Source organism: Equus caballus, chromosome 8 (assembly GCF_041296265.1).
Source record: "Equus caballus isolate H_3958 breed thoroughbred chromosome 8, TB-T2T, whole genome shotgun sequence".
Lineage (NCBI taxonomy): Eukaryota > Metazoa > Chordata > Mammalia > Perissodactyla > Equidae > Equus > Equus caballus.
The window spans coordinates 63,822,886-63,838,429 of NC_091691.1; the positions used below are offsets into that span (position 1 = coordinate 63,822,886).

The window sequence follows — 15,544 nt, forward strand, 5'->3', positions numbered from 1 at the left end:
TTACTTAACATCCTTCATCAGCATCTCTCAAATTGAGTTTTCTCTTCTGTCAAAAAGAGACAATAGAGTCTGGCATTGTCTCACAGGATTCTTGTAAGGATCGAATTAGGTAACGTGTGTATGGATCTTCATAATGGCTGTTATGTATGATGATGTGGTCGTAAGATTATTCAGTGATCTGTTTCAGATAGGGCTGGCAATTGACTAAATACTGTATGATGTGGGTTTCTGCAGTGTGTCTAATTTGGAAGAAAGGTGATGTTAATTTTGAGGTTCTGTCTGGGAACCGGGAATGGAAGTATACAGTATAAGTCTTATCAACATGTCGCTCGTGGCTATATGTCTATGGCAACCACAACTCTCCCTTCTGCTCCTTAGAAACTTAGAGTTCTCCTCCTGACTGGGGAACAGCGACTTACCCCAGGACGCCACGTGATGAATTTCTCATCAGGGTGCCACTCATTGCTCAGTGAAGGCAAAAGACCCAAGACTTTTTTTTCTGCCAGAATTCTACACAATGCCTCTTGCATTTTTTTCCCCCAGGAAAAACTTATTAATGGATTATAAAACATGCTTTAGTATTCTTAACCCCTCAACGCTTTATAAAATATTATTCCTTTGAAAACACATTTTTGTGTAGCCATAACCACATCACTACATAATTGTAATCAGTTATTAAGAGCTTTGTATCTTACCCAATCACATAACTCCAGATTGGAACAAGCTGCTTGGTCATTTTGTTAAAAGACACCCCCGTGCAGAATTCCCCCCTCCAGCACGTGGAGGAGAAACTCATTTATCCTTCTGTTGCTGTTTTAATAAATACGACAAAAATCCCTTAGTGGGAGTGTGAAAAAGATGAGTGAGGGGAAGCACTCCTAATCTCACCACCTTCTTGCAACTGTTACAACAACTATTTTCATTTTTGTGTAAAGCTCTGATTGTCTGTATTCACATTGAACAGTATTTCACATAAACATTTTCCTTAGGGTGTTGAATGTTGTTTTCCATATCCAACATTTGGAATTGTTTTATCATCTTCCGACACCACTGCTTTGTAGATGAAGAAATGCAGACGAAAGTTTTCTTCCAGCTGGGAAATGGGGTACTCAGGTAGGGCTCTCTCGGTCATTGGTCTGCCGTTGGGTTCCCTCTTGGTCCACAGTTTACCATGGAAAACATACCGAGAGCGGAAGGGAGAATGCTTCTCTCCCTGCAAGTAATTTCTGAAAGTTCACTGCTGGAACTTTATCCCTTTTGCTTAAATTGTTAACACATTGAACACCAACACCTCTGGGAGGAACCACACTTTACACTTGGTATGAGGATTGAGCAGCTGGCAGGTTTTGGTAAGCGTTTGGGAAGAGACAGAGAATAGTTATCTCATAGGAGAAGATAAGGAACAACAGTAGGTGCTAGAAAAGATAAATGGTGAAATGCTGCAAAACAACTAATTCTGACAGGTGTTACAATATTTTTGTGTTGACTCATACCACAGGTCACTTTTCATTTTAAAAAAATCACATTTCCTATCTATAAAATTTCAGGATAGGACTTTTCCCCCATCCTGCCTCTCATCTATGACAAATTTCCTCCAGGCCTACTCTCAAAGCAAATCCTGGTGATTTTTTTTCCAGATGTTTGTTTAAAAATTGTCAACCAAGGGGCTGGCCCCGTGGCCGAGTGGTTAAGTTCTCACGCTCCTGTGCAGGCGGCCCAGTGTTTCATCAGTTCAAATCCTGGGCGCGGACATGGCACCGCTCATCAAACCACGCTGAGGCAGCGTCCCACATGCCACAACTAGAAGGACCCACAACTAAGAATATACAACTATGTACCAGGGGCTTTGGGGAGAAAAAGGAAAAAAAATAAAATCTTTAAAAAAAAATTGTCAACCAAGTGCAGGTACTTCTACACTGATGTTTCTAAACTCACGTTAAAATAAACAACTGAACATAGGGAGCTTTCACTATATTCACGAACCACTTGGTCTTTTTATCGTGGAAGGAATGTTCTGTGAACTCAGGGATGGACAGGCTGATCCAGGGAGACCCCGCCCTGAAGGCTGCTGTTCTGAAGTAGCAAGAGACTGATTGGGGCTTTATAATCAAATTGTGCCCAGAAACAAGAACCATCTGTCCTATAGGGCTATTGTTTGCCTTATTTGAAAAGAACGCGAAGCCCCTGGTACTGCTTACCCACAGCTCTCACAATTAGCCACACAGACCACAAGAGGATAATTATATTCAAGAATACATGGCTTTTCCCCTTCAGGAGTCTGTTGGCTCTGCTTAACCATCACCACGGACACCAACTCGAGTCGAATTGAGTTGGTCAGGTTTATCTCTTGTGGAAGAGTGTATCGGGTTGTCTTTCTGTCCTAAAACACTTATCTGAGCGTCTGTGATGATGCTGTTCATGGTAATTTGCCCAGACCTGAGGCCTCGGGTGGGGTTGGTAAGAGTCATTTGGCACCTTCAGAGTGTACCTGGTTGAGCAATCTGACGCAGGTGAGCTGTGCGGGGTGTCTAGAACAATTGTATGTTCTATACACTGTAACATCGAGCCTGAGTCCCCGTGACTCATTTTCCTGTGGGCTTTGCGGCCCATCCCAATGGAAAGAGATTTTTAACAATATATTCTTGGGAGGTTTAGTGGTGTTTAAAGGGTTGCTCTTGGAATCTGAAAGCTGTGTGCAATTTTTTGGTGGTTTGTTCACATTTTAGGGATTGGTTTTTAAATGTTAACAAATGGTTATGAACCTTGGGCTTTATTACTACTCTGTTAATAATTCTGTATGACTTTCAGTGAGTTTTACACCTTGATTTCTCTATCTGAAAAACTATGCAAATTTGTTACTAATGATCATGAACAGACTTGAGATTAAAAAATTAAAAGAGCAAGTTAAAATTGTTCCAGATGCAAAGAATTAAAGAAATAATAGTCAAAGAGGAAGTAGCAACATCTACGAAAATATTAAAAATAAATAGTAGGGGCCAGCCCAGTGGCTGAGTGGTTAAGTTCACGCGCTCCGCTTGGGTGGCGGAGGGTTTCGCCGGTTCTGATCCTGGGTGTGGACATGGCACCACTCATCAGGCCATGCTGAGGCGGCATCCTACATAGCACAACCAGAGGCACTCACAACTAGAATACACAACTATGTGCTGGGGTGCTTTGGGGAGAAGAAAGAAGGAAAAAAGGAGAAGATTGGCAACAGATCTTAACTCAGATGCCAATCTTTAAAAAAAAAAAAAAAGAAATAATAAACCTGAGCTAAGACAGAGAATGGTTGTCTCCAACTACCCCCCTTATTCAAACGATGATCTTCTCTTAAAATCTCTGTAAGTTAGGCACAACATCATTCTTAGTGTTTTGTTTTCAACAAGTCAATTTAAATGGATTGTCAAGGGACCTGGTTCTCATCCAAGCTCTGCTTAAAGTCCAATTTAAAGCAACTCAACTCACCTGTGGCCTTTAGCCTCCTCAATAAAGAGGTTAGCTTACCTTTATCTATCCTTTCCCCACGAGATATCCCAGGACTCTGAAAGGTGGTTGTTAATCCATCTTTGTTAGAATAAAATATAATAGAAAACGCAATGGGAACTGTATTTTTTCTTTGGAAAATTCATAAATTTTTCAAAACAGGAAAACACATAGTTTTGATAGTCCATTAGCACACTGAATTATGTAGTTAAATTGGAATAGGCAGAAGTGGTGATAAGATTCAAATTTCCATTGAACATATGGAGAATGCCATTGTAGCTCCTTGAAATATGAAATTAGTGTGATTTCTGGCAGAGCAGACACACTTTAAAAAGCATCCACTCAGAAACACTCCTGAGCTCACTTTCCCTGTGCGCATAGTTGTCAGCAATGGGTCATCTCTCCATCAGTCAGCCTGGGCTGAGATAAAGAGGTCACATACAGTATCCTGTTAGAGATAAGGGAAGACCTGGAAAAAGCAGAACTACTGACCCACTCCAGCAGTGAGTTGTATTGGGCTGCCCCAAAATACAGGCAAAGACAAGAGGCCTGCATCCCCCTGGTTCTCACGTTGTGCTCCTGAGGGAAGACTGGGGGATGCATTAGCTGTCCCCATGGGGAACAAAAAGGAAGCACCTTGTGAGAGGTGGAGGAACAAGAAGGCAGAAAAACTACCTTCTCCAGCAAGGATCTAAAAGATCTGAAAGACATAAGAATATTAAACTCTGCAATAAATGAAGTGATATCTACAAAGCATGAAATCCCTACAACAATCTGATGAGCTAGCTTTTTTTCTCGGCTACCAACCTTAGAGAGATGGTAGTCAAACCATTGGGTTTGCTGAGGTCACAACTACAGAAGAGGCAACAAAATAGGCTTCAGAAGGGCCGGTGAGGGTTCTGTTCAAAGCATTCCTTGGGGCCTCTTTCATGGAGGCCACTCTACAAGATCATTCTCTCCCATTCTTTTTAGGTGATTGGTTTTTCCCTACAGTTGATGCAACTTTGATATTTCCTGACCCTCTAATTAATGTTCAGAACCAATTGACAAGGGAGATGTGTTCAAATTCAATTATTTAATAGTGATAATGATAAACATCATAAGTATTCTCTATTTACATAGAAATTTACAGTTGCTTAAGAATTTTTATACATAGCAGCAACAGTCTAAGTAGCTGTACTTTACAGAAACTTGTAAACACTAGAGCCCAGAGTTTCAATGGTCTGCCCAAAGTTGCATAATTGGGAAAACCTCAGGCCCGGGGAATTTGACTCCAGGTCCAATGCCCTTTATACCAGGCAGGTTTACAAACAACAGCTGAATTCTTAAGTAGCCCTCAAAAGTCCCTTTAATCCATAAAGATACTGAATTATAAGGAAATCCAAACCTCTAACCACCTCATATTTCCTGTATAAAGATGCATGGGGTTTCAAAAAATTGGTTGATAAATCCGTTTTTGATACAGAGCCCACCATAAAGGGGGGTTCCCAATACTCTGGCAGTGATGCTCACCTTTCCCTCAGTTTGAAACTGCAAGTGCACCTAGAGAGGCCACATTGACTTGTCCACTCCTGTCCACCCCTGTTAGAAAGTGCTGGCAATCTCAAAAGTCATTTTGGACCTGATACTTATAGGCAAACTGATATTTTGAGTACACTATAGAGTTGTGGAAATATTTAGCATTTGCAAAGTTTAAGTTTTTAGCTCCTTTTTTGCTTTTGATGGACACTTTGGCAGGTCATCTGAGCATCCTCTTGACTCTCAAGCACACTGGATGTATGTGCGGTGGATTCAGCCGAGTCAATGGTCTATACAAGGGAAAAATAACAGTGGCTTCACTGAGGGTGCCGGTGTAACAAGATCCAGAACCAGCCATTTGGGTCAGCAGAGAAGAAATAACAAATGTTTGTTATTAGCACTCTAACACATTTGCACATATTAATCAAGTAAGCACATATCATCTTGGAAAGGAGAGCACTTTCCCTAAGGACCTGGAACTCTGGATGATTACATGACCCCTGGGGGATTCAGGATGCGGAGAAAGAAGAGAAGTAAGAAAAAAATGAAGCAATGACCTGCCCCAAGGATGGGCTTTACCTCCTTAATTTTGCTTTGGCCCACCCTTGGACCATCTTTGGCCCATCCTCAGCAAGTTCTGAGCTGTAAATCAGTTTATTTCAGCTGGGATCATCTGAGTGACTGGCGCATCTGACTAAGTGCAGGTTAGATCACCACAGAGCAGATTGTGCAAAGAGCTCTGAAGTAGAGAGATCATGTGCCTTGCAACTCAAAGTGTGGTCCTCAGACTAGCAGCATCAGCATCACCTAGAAGATTTTAGAAAGGCAAAATCTCATACCCCACCTCAGACCTACTGCATCATAATCTGCATTTTAACAAGATTCCCAGGTGACTCTTGAAAAACATAAATAGCTTTCAAATTCTATATAATGTCCAAGAGAACCACAGTCATAAATTTTCCCCTTTTGTTCCATTCTCCCTGTCATTGCATTTACAGCCCCATGATTATTAAGCTGTGTATCTGTCAGCTCCTTGGGTGGCTGCGCTGTGTATTGTTCACTCTTAGAGCCCAGCACCTAGCATGGTTCCTGGGATGTAATAGGTGTATAAGGTGGTACCCAAGAGCTCCAGCTGCAAAGCCCAAAAACCTGAGTTTGAATCCCAGCCCTGCCACAAGCCTCAGTTCGTGTATCTATAAGGTAGGAATGAAAACTGGCACCCCTCATATGGTCACTGGGGGGAGTAGATGAGCTGATGCCTGTAACAGACTTAGCCCAGCACCTGATGCATATTAGTTACACATACGTGGTAGCTGTTAATCTTATGTGCTCAATAAATTTTGAACAAATGAATGAATAGGAACTTTGTGTAAAAAACTTTACAAAGATCAAAACTTGGTGCCCTGTTGCTTCAAATATATGAAATTGAATTTTAAAATAATAGGCAAAGGAAGCCTAACATATATAGGAGAAGAAGAAGAATGGGTCAGAATGGATCCATAGGAAAAGCATGCCGTTCAGAATCAGAAGACCAGAGTTTGGGTCCCAGCTCTGTTCTTTATTAGCAATATGATCTTGTGCAAAAAACAAGCTCCCTGAGCCTTAGTTTCTTCCCCTGAAGAATGGGACTAATGATTCTTTTTATTTCATGGAGTTATGCAAAAAAAGGGTTTTGTAACTGACAAAGTAAGAAAGCAGGACCCAACTTACTCATCGTTGCTTCCCTACCTCTCAGCACAGTGCTGGCACATAGGAGATGCTCCATAATGCATGCTTGTTCAATTGCATTAGAGCAGGCACTCTCAGCGGGGACAAGAAAAATTCAATGTTACGATGGTTTGTGGCCCTCCAAAGCTCAGCCTTAGCAGACAAAGTCTTAGACAAGAAGCTAAATGCTTCTTGGAGGTGGACAGTGGATGACACGGAAAAAAAGTCTAAAATGGCTCCTTGTGGGCGGAGAGCGAGGGAAACGATGATTGGGTGCGGGGGAGGTTGAGAATCTGAATTAGGAGGTTGCCTCTGGGACTCTGCACCAGATGAGAGTTCCTAAGGAAAAAATATAAAGGAGAGAGAAGCAGCTAACTAAAAATCAAGCCGAGTGAACCTCTAGAGGAAGCAATGAAAGAATTATGATTGCAAGATCTGAGTGAAATGATATACGTGAAAGAATTTTGTGAAATTAAGAGCTATGGAGAGGCCAGCCTGGTGGTGCAGCAGTAAAGTTCGCACGCTCAGCTTTGGCAGCCTGGGGTTGACCAGTTCAGAGTCCTGGGTGCAGACCTATGCACTGCTCATCAAGCCATGCTGTGGCAGCATCCCACATATAAAATGGAGGAAGATGGGCACAGATGTTAGTTCAGGGCCAATCTCCCTTAAAAAAGAGAAGGATTAGTGGCGGATGTTAGTTCAGGGCTAATCTTCCTGAAAAAAAAAAAAGAGCTATAGACATGTATAATTATGGAAAGAAATATTTTCCAGTTGGGTATTTTACCTGGATTTATTTCCCATAATAGGTTGATTTTCCCATATGGTTGTTTTATCCCTGATGGCATAAGTGGTGCTTCTGCTCTGGAACTTCACTAGGTTATTTCCCAAGCGAGTGGAATTCAGCATGAATTTCCACATTGAGGAATTTAATTATTGACACAATCCCCAAACGTTTTGTAAATGGACTCTCCTGTAAGGCAGACCCCACAGCAGGGACCCCAGGGGCAGTGTTGGTTGTCACATTAGCATTCTAGGGTCCACATAGCTCAAACAGAAAACTTGGGAGCAGAGGCTGTGCAAACATTTCTGCACATTTCAACAGGTTCCATCCACTTATGAAGACTTTCAACAGACTCTGCTGGAAATATTAGAGTTTGAAAAGATTTCTGCAAAAGTTGAACAATGGTTACCCACCTTCTGAGGGAGGTCATAGCAACCCTCAATACCCAGAGTCCAAGTAACCCTCTTGTCACTGCCAAAGTCTTACTTAGATCTCACATGTTACACTTTTAACATTCTAAATATGTTACTGTGTTCTTTCTTTGGATGGTCAAAGGAATAACCAACTATAAACACAGGATGCATGTAAAGCACAGTGTTAGTTTCTGCTATGACCCAAACACTAAATTTGAACCCTGGGCTCTAAGTAATCTGATACTGTTCTCTGTGCTCCTTTCCGGCTTCATGAACATTCTGCTACATTTCATTATCGGCCACACTTATGAGGAAAAGAGCCATTCTTCTATTCCAACTACTCTATTTTCAAGGCTATCTAATTAAAAATGGATAAAAGGATAAGTGAAAATAACATAATTATCGAAAACATTACATTGAAGTTTAATGCACGTATTTCTCATATATGTAGTTTCTCACATTGTTTTTTCTTAGAATTTTGCTTTCGAACATTTAGCATTCTGAATATTCTATTCTAGGATAGAAAGGGCCATCAAAAATTATTTTCATTCTGGTTCACAAGGGAAGTAGCAGATGGATAAAGGAGGATTCTAAGAAGAGGGGGTTAGGCTCAATTTGTACAAAAAAACTGAATTTCTTTTTTATTATAGCTATCACTTTAGATCGTTTCTGGGGATTATCTTTTATTTTTATAGAAGCCCAAATCACACGACCGTAAGAAGTTTATAACATCATTACGATTCTTAATAGGTACCACCAAAATCCCTTTATCAGCTAGCTATAATTTTTCAAAAGCCCTTAAATATACAATACAGGCCATTTGGTAGTTTGCTTTTCTTAAGAAGAGGAGTGTGTTGTACCATTCTCAATACCCAGGATTCAGTGTAATTTGACCTCCTTTACTTGCCAGATAATCTCATTTGGTTTGGTTTCCGTGGTGGTGTGTGCTCAGCTCTGCACTTCCCGGCAGTCGTGCCTCTGGTGCCCCTGGCGAGTTGAACCAGGCAGGCTCTTGGCCTCCCTCTGCTGCCACTGGGAAGGCACTGAGTCCAACCAGAGGCCACTCACTGAAGCGGGGCTTGGTGGAGGCAGGTCTCTGGAAGGCTGACATCGAGTAGGATCAGCCTGAGGATTAACAGCCTGTGACCTTCTGTTAATGTGTACAAGCTGCTTTGTTCCTAGAAAGCTGTGAACCTCCCACATTAAAGAATGTGATATACAACTGGCGTGATTCAATATGTCCAAGCAACCACGGGAAGTTTGGGATTCAGGATACACGCTGGTTCTGAAGATCCAAAGATAGCTTAGTCAACTCCTGAGAGGAAAACCCAGATTCAGGTCCCAGCGGTGTTCTCTTCCTGAAAAAGCAGGGAACAACTGGGGAGGCAGTAATTCCTGTCTCTTTGTGAGGAGAACGCTTCACCCTTGTGTTGATCAGAAGCCTCATTGGCTAGATACACAGCACTGAAGAAAGAGAGAGCTCTTCCTTCTTTCAATGGCATGGCATGATTGGAAAGATTTTTACCACCCTTTTTTCATTCTGATATCTCTCTTATGAGCCTGGGGTTTTATGGCCTGACATAGAAGCCATCTTTTGGGGGGACTCTCTAGCTAGGACAGATGTCCTACAGTGCACCACATATGGGATGTTAGAATTCTGACTTTGTTCAAAGAAAGAGGATTTGAAATTTCTAGAGGATGAGGGAAAATGGACTTTTGTAAAAACAAAGTATGCTTTGTTAAAGAGTTTGACATGTCATGACTCTGATCCTAACAAAAATATTTGGTTTTTTCAATTAAAACCAAACCCAGCCCAGAGAAAGCAGTTGGCTTACAGCCGCTCGTTTCTGAGGAGCTGCCTAGCGCTCAAACTAAGAAGAGCACAAGTCAACATGGTCACCCCTAACACGAGGGGAGACACTGCCAGCTCCCTCACGGGGGCACTTTATGGTTAGGCCCTTATTTAGTGTGTGGCCCAGGTTAGAATACAGAACACCTGCCTTTGTCATCCACAAAAACCACAGAGGATGAAATTCTATTCCTGTGCAAACAAGATGTGGGAGTTGTGGAAATTCTTGGAAAGCATGAGCTCAAAGGTATGAGAGATCGTTTCCAAAACGCAGCGTATCAAACTGCTATTTAGAAGTCGCTTCTGGTTTTGAGTGTGTGTATTTATATCAGTATTTTGAATTTTAATGAAGGATTGGGAAAGTTAATGTGGGCGAAAGGATAACAGCAGAGAAAATTCCAAAATAGGCAAGATTGAACAGCAGAATGTTGGCCATGGTTTCTGAATGCTAGGATCCTAGGTAAGACATTTTTTCTCAAATCTGTGCAACGTGGAGCAAATTCCTGACCCCATCTCACCCGCTACCTTAGGGCTTTTGTTCTTCTCTGAAAAGTTAAGAAAATAAAAGAAAGGAGGTATCTTGCTCAATTCTAGTTGCTGTCCAATCTCCTGACTTTTAAAATTAAACTTCTGATTTTGAGATAATTGTACATTAACATGTAATCGTAAGAAACAACATAGAGGGCCAGCCCGCTGGCGGGTGGCACAGCGGTTAAGTTCGCATCTTCCCCTTCAGCGGCCTGGAGTTCACCGGTTGGGATCTCTGGTGTGGACATGGCACCCCTTATCAAGCCATGCTGTGGTAGGTGTCCCACATATAAAGTAGAGGAAGATGGGCACGGATGTTAGCTCAGGGCTAATCTTCCTCAAAAAGAAATAATAATAAATAAAATAAAAAGGAAACAATATAGAGAGATTCCATGTGCCTGTTACTTACTTTCTCCCTCAGTGGTAATGTCTTGCAACTATAGTACAATGTCACCACCAGGATATTGATGCTGATACATGCTCAAGGTACAGAACATTTCCATTACCAGAAGAATAACTCATAGTGTCCTTTTATAACCACCCTACAACCCTCACTCCCTCCTCAACCCCGGGCAACCACTAATCTGTGCTCCTTTGCTATGGTCTTCTCATTTCAAGAGTTTTAGATAAATGGGATCATACAGTATATAGCCTATGGGATTGGCTTTTTTCAGTCGGCAGAATTCTCTGGAGATTCATCCCGGTTTTTGCATGTATCAGTAATTGATTCCTTTTTGTTGCTGTGTAGTATTCCATGGCAACCACAGTTTGTTTAACCATTAATCTGTTGAAGGACATCTGGGTTGTCTCCAGTTTGGGGCTATGATGAATAAATCTGCTATAAACAGAAGTTTTAACTTCTCTGGAAAAATGCCCAGGAGTGCAATTGGTGGGTTGTATGATAGTTGCATGTTTAGTTTATTTTTTTTTAACTGCCAAATGTTTCCCAGAGTAGCTGAACCATTTTACATTCTCATAAGCAATATATGAATCATCTAGCTTCTTCTCATCCTCATCAGCACCTCATGTTGTCATTATTTTTTATTTTAGCCATTGTGATAAGTATATAGTGATATCTCATTAAGGATGTTGAACATCATTTCATGTGCTTATTTGCTATCTGTATATCATACTCGCTTAAATGTCTGTTCATGTCTTTTGCCCATTTTCTGAATCTTTGTTTTATTGTTTTGAGAGTCTTATATTCTAGATACTAGTTCTTTGTCAGATATGTAGTTTGCAAATATTTTCTCCTAGTTTATACCTTATATTTACATCCACTTCAATACGGGCCAAAGTTCTTAATTTTGATGAAGTCCAGTTTATCAATTCTCCCGTTTATGGATTGTGTTTTTAGTGTTAAGGCAAAGAACTCTTTGCCAATCCCTAGATCCCAAAGATTTTCCCCATTTTTTTCCTAAAAGTTTCATAGTTTTACATTTTACATTTACATAGTGATCTATTTTGAATTAATCTTTATCTAAAGTGTGAAGCTCAGGGCCGGCCCCATGGTCAAGTGATTAAGTTCGCACACTCCACTTCGATGGCCTGGGGTTCACTGGTTCCGACCCTGGGTGCAGACCTACGCACCACTCATCAAGCCAGGCCATGGCGGCATCCCACATAGAGGAACTGGAATGACTTACAACTAGGATATATAACTATGTACTGGGGCTTTGGGGAGAAGGGGGAAAAAAGAGAGAGGAAGATTGGCAACAGATGTTAGCTCAGGGTCAATCTTCCTCACCAAAAAATAATAATAATAAATAAACAAAGTGTGAAACTCATAGACAATAACTGTTTTACTCCTGCCAAGCACCGCAGAGGAAACCATTGCCTCACCTGCCACCCCCACCGGTGGGGAGCCTAGACCTCCACCCCGGTAAGGCTGTGCCTTCTTGAGCACCTACCATATCCCAGGAGTGGAGCAAAAACTCTCCAGATGTTTCAAATCAATGGCAAAGTCCCGGCTTTGAAGGTGGCATGGTGTGGCGAAAGAGAGAGCAGATACGAGACCCCAGCAGACTCAGTTAGAATTTGTCACTTTTTAGCTGCACGATATTGGGCAAACTGCTCCATTACTCTGGACCTCAGTTTCTTTATTTGTAGTAAGGTGATTTTGAGGATTAAATTAGAAAAAATATGTGAAATGACTTGTGCAGGGGTGTTCAACAAATGATGTCATTCTTCTCCAAACGGATCCGTTGCAGCTGTTGAAAAATTAGCAATGGGCTGTTGTCAGAGAACAAAAAAAAAGCCTATTGTCTATAGCCAATCCTGAATTTTCTAAGGGCTAATTATCTGGTTTATAGATAAAGTAGGAACCTTATGCTCTTGCTTCCTAGCTTGGTGGCCAATACTTCCCCTAGTAACATAACTACTGGGTCCTAGTTAAATAAAGAAGGAAAATGGAAATTTTATTCTGATTCAGGTAAAATTTCTAAAAGATTGGAGGATTCAGAGGAAAAAAACTGATATGGATGGGAATGGATTTTTGTTTGTTTGTTTCATCAACTATCCTTAAGTCCTGGAAAATGTGAAATACTCATAAAATTAAATGCTATTAAATGTGAAGAAATTCTACCTGTTCTATCTGAAGGAAAAAAATTAAAATTGTCGGCTTATGTGGTTCAGTTTTTGAAACCATTCATGTTAAATTTTATAATTTTTAAACAAGTCAAATTGTACAAATTACCTTTGAGCTCCCTTATTGAGTAGTGTAACATTAAAAATTCAGCCATCACCTTTACTTTTATTCTCTCAGCACTTACCATTTTGTTCTTTCCATTTTTTTTTTTCACCATCTCTTCTTTCTCTTGTAGGAAAAGTGTAAAATGGCCTCCCACTTCCTTTAAAAAAATTCTTCTCCCAGGAATATCTCCAGAACTCTGTCTGGGATTAATCACAGCGTGTTGGATCTGCCACAAATATTTTATTTTTATACAATTGATTTTAAACTAAATAAGCACCAAAGGCATTTCTGAAATGACCATATACAGAAAACACAGAGGAGCAGTGTGCAGGATGAGCGCTTAGGTAGAAGGTGGCCGGGGGTCATTTCTAATTTGTTTCTTGGAGTGTTGGGAAGACCATTAAGGCTCACGCACACATGCATCTCAGGTCCTTTTTAGTAGCATCTGCTTGAGCCACAAGCAGTCTCCCCAGTTGCCATTAACCCCAACCCCAACATTGAACCCTCAAAACCTGGAACTCAGACTCATTTCTCAGCCTCTAGAATTGAATTTGTCTCTCATCAGTTTACTGTCTTATCATTTAGCCAGAGCATGCTTTGAAGAGAAATAGCTAATTCTTATAAAGTAAATTATTACTTCTTGGTGTATATATTTTGAAGTTTGATCCTGGCATTGTTCACAATGTTTATCCTGTTAAAATTAAACAAAAATCTTTTGACAACGCAACTAGAATAAGCCTATGTTGGTACTGGATATAAAACCTGCAAATTAATCTAAGTTTGTGGAAGTCAATACTTTAATTGATGTGGGCATTCGATGCCCTACCCGAGGCACTGCTTCCTGGGGTTATCTGCTAACACGTGATCCTCATCGCATTAGACTATGGGGGAAAATGTAAAAAAATTCTCTTCACAGGACTGATGTTATACTAAATATTCACAAACTATAATAAATCAACCTAAAAATTTATCTAATAATGTAGATTGAGAAACCCATTGTTTGGCTGACTTAATCTCTCTCCTATGGTAAAATCAACTGAATTTGGATATTTTATGTGCATCTTTTCTTTAATCTCCTTTTCCATTGCTGGCCACACCCAATGAACTAAATTATAACTCTCTGCTCCTATGTTTTCATCATATTAAATGCTCTCTCTTTTTTCTGTTTTTCATTTTTACTATCTCAGAATCCCATTTCTCAGAGGAACAGCTCATCTCGACAGCCAGGGAGAGAGCCTGGATGCGCAAGGTAAGGTTTCGGTATCAATCATGTTGTATGATTCCCTGTTTACAGATTCAGCTGGAGTCTCATAAATGCCTCTGTAACAAATCTATTTTCAAAATTCCATTATACAATTAAAGCAAATAGTTGAGTAAACATCCTTCGTTAAAACATTATTTTTTAAACTATATTCCATTTCCCATGTGTACTAATGGCTAATTAACTGCTATCAGCAATTCTTCTAAAAATGGTTGAGCCAATTAAAGTTTAATTTGGAGATATTATTAGTGATAAGTGGAAGAAGAGAATGTCAAGATATAGTCAAATGACCTCATGATATTTCTAATTGTGAATAAGTGATTATTTGATCTTGTTAAAAATCAAGGCAACTAGGGCTGGCCTAGTGGCACAGAGGTTAAGTGAGCATGTTCTGCTTTGGTGGCCCGGGGTTCATTGGTTTGGATCCTGAGTGCGGACGTGGCACCGCGTGGCAAGCCATGCTGTGGTAGGCATCCCACATATAAAGTAGAGGAAGATGGGCATGGATGTTAGCTCAGGACCAGTCTTCCTCAGCAAAAAGAGGAGGATTGGCAGATGTTAGCTCAGGGCTAATCTTCCTCGGAAAAAAAAAGTCAAGGCAACTGATCGATTGACTACAGTAGAGAGAGAGAGAGGAATTTCGAAAAGGAGATGAAGACCCTGAGAGTCCTATTTTTTCAGTTTGGGATTTGTGCTTGAGACATAATCACTTGACCTGTTTTTTCCCACTGGTATTCTGAGTCTCTAATAGTGCCTTCCAGCTTCACTTCAAGGAGCTCCCTAGAACAAAGGAACAATTAACTGAAATTCCACCAGATGGCAATATTTGGAAAGCCATCCAGAGAGGTTTCCAAGCTATGAGCTGCTATTGTTCACACAGAGAATAGTCTCACAAAATGTAACGTCCTAAATTTCATCAAAGGTGCTGTAAACATCTTTCATTTTTATTTTTCCCCACAGCATTAAAAATTTTTCCTAGAAGTGGGGAAAATGTGTATTGGGGCTATGTGTTGTATTTTTTTTTTCCATTCTGGAATGATGAAATTAGAAACTTCACTCTTAAATAATTCTCCAAACCATGTTGGTGAGTATTAAAAGCTCAAATCAATGGATAATGTACCATAAATATTGAGGTCTTATTCTTATAAATGCTATGGTTGATGGTCATTTTTAAATTTTGAGAAGAGAAACCTAAAACTCTTCTCCCAAAGAAGAGTAGAATCTTAAGCAATTGCCTTGAAATTAAACCAAGCGAAATTTGCAAGTACAAAATTCTTATTTGTATTGATGTGAAATAATTAAGGTTTATTCC

General features: G+C 40.4%; 1 protein-coding gene across 3 annotated transcripts in view; it reads left to right on the forward strand.

Moving 5' to 3' along the window:
• The window catches only part of MAPRE2 (microtubule associated protein RP/EB family member 2), a 146,783-nt gene that overhangs the window by 9,260 nt on the left and 121,979 nt on the right, over positions 1 to 15,544 (forward strand). For all 3 annotated transcript variants that reach the window (XM_023647658.2, XM_023647657.2, XM_070220901.1), the window contains one exon: positions 14,159 to 14,220. Coding sequence is in view for 2 of the 3 variants with exons in the window: in XM_023647657.2 (XP_023503425.1) it covers positions 14,159 to 14,220 (62 nt within the window). In the remaining variant the exon portion in view is untranslated. The remainder of the gene's footprint in view (positions 1 to 14,158; positions 14,221 to 15,544) is intronic.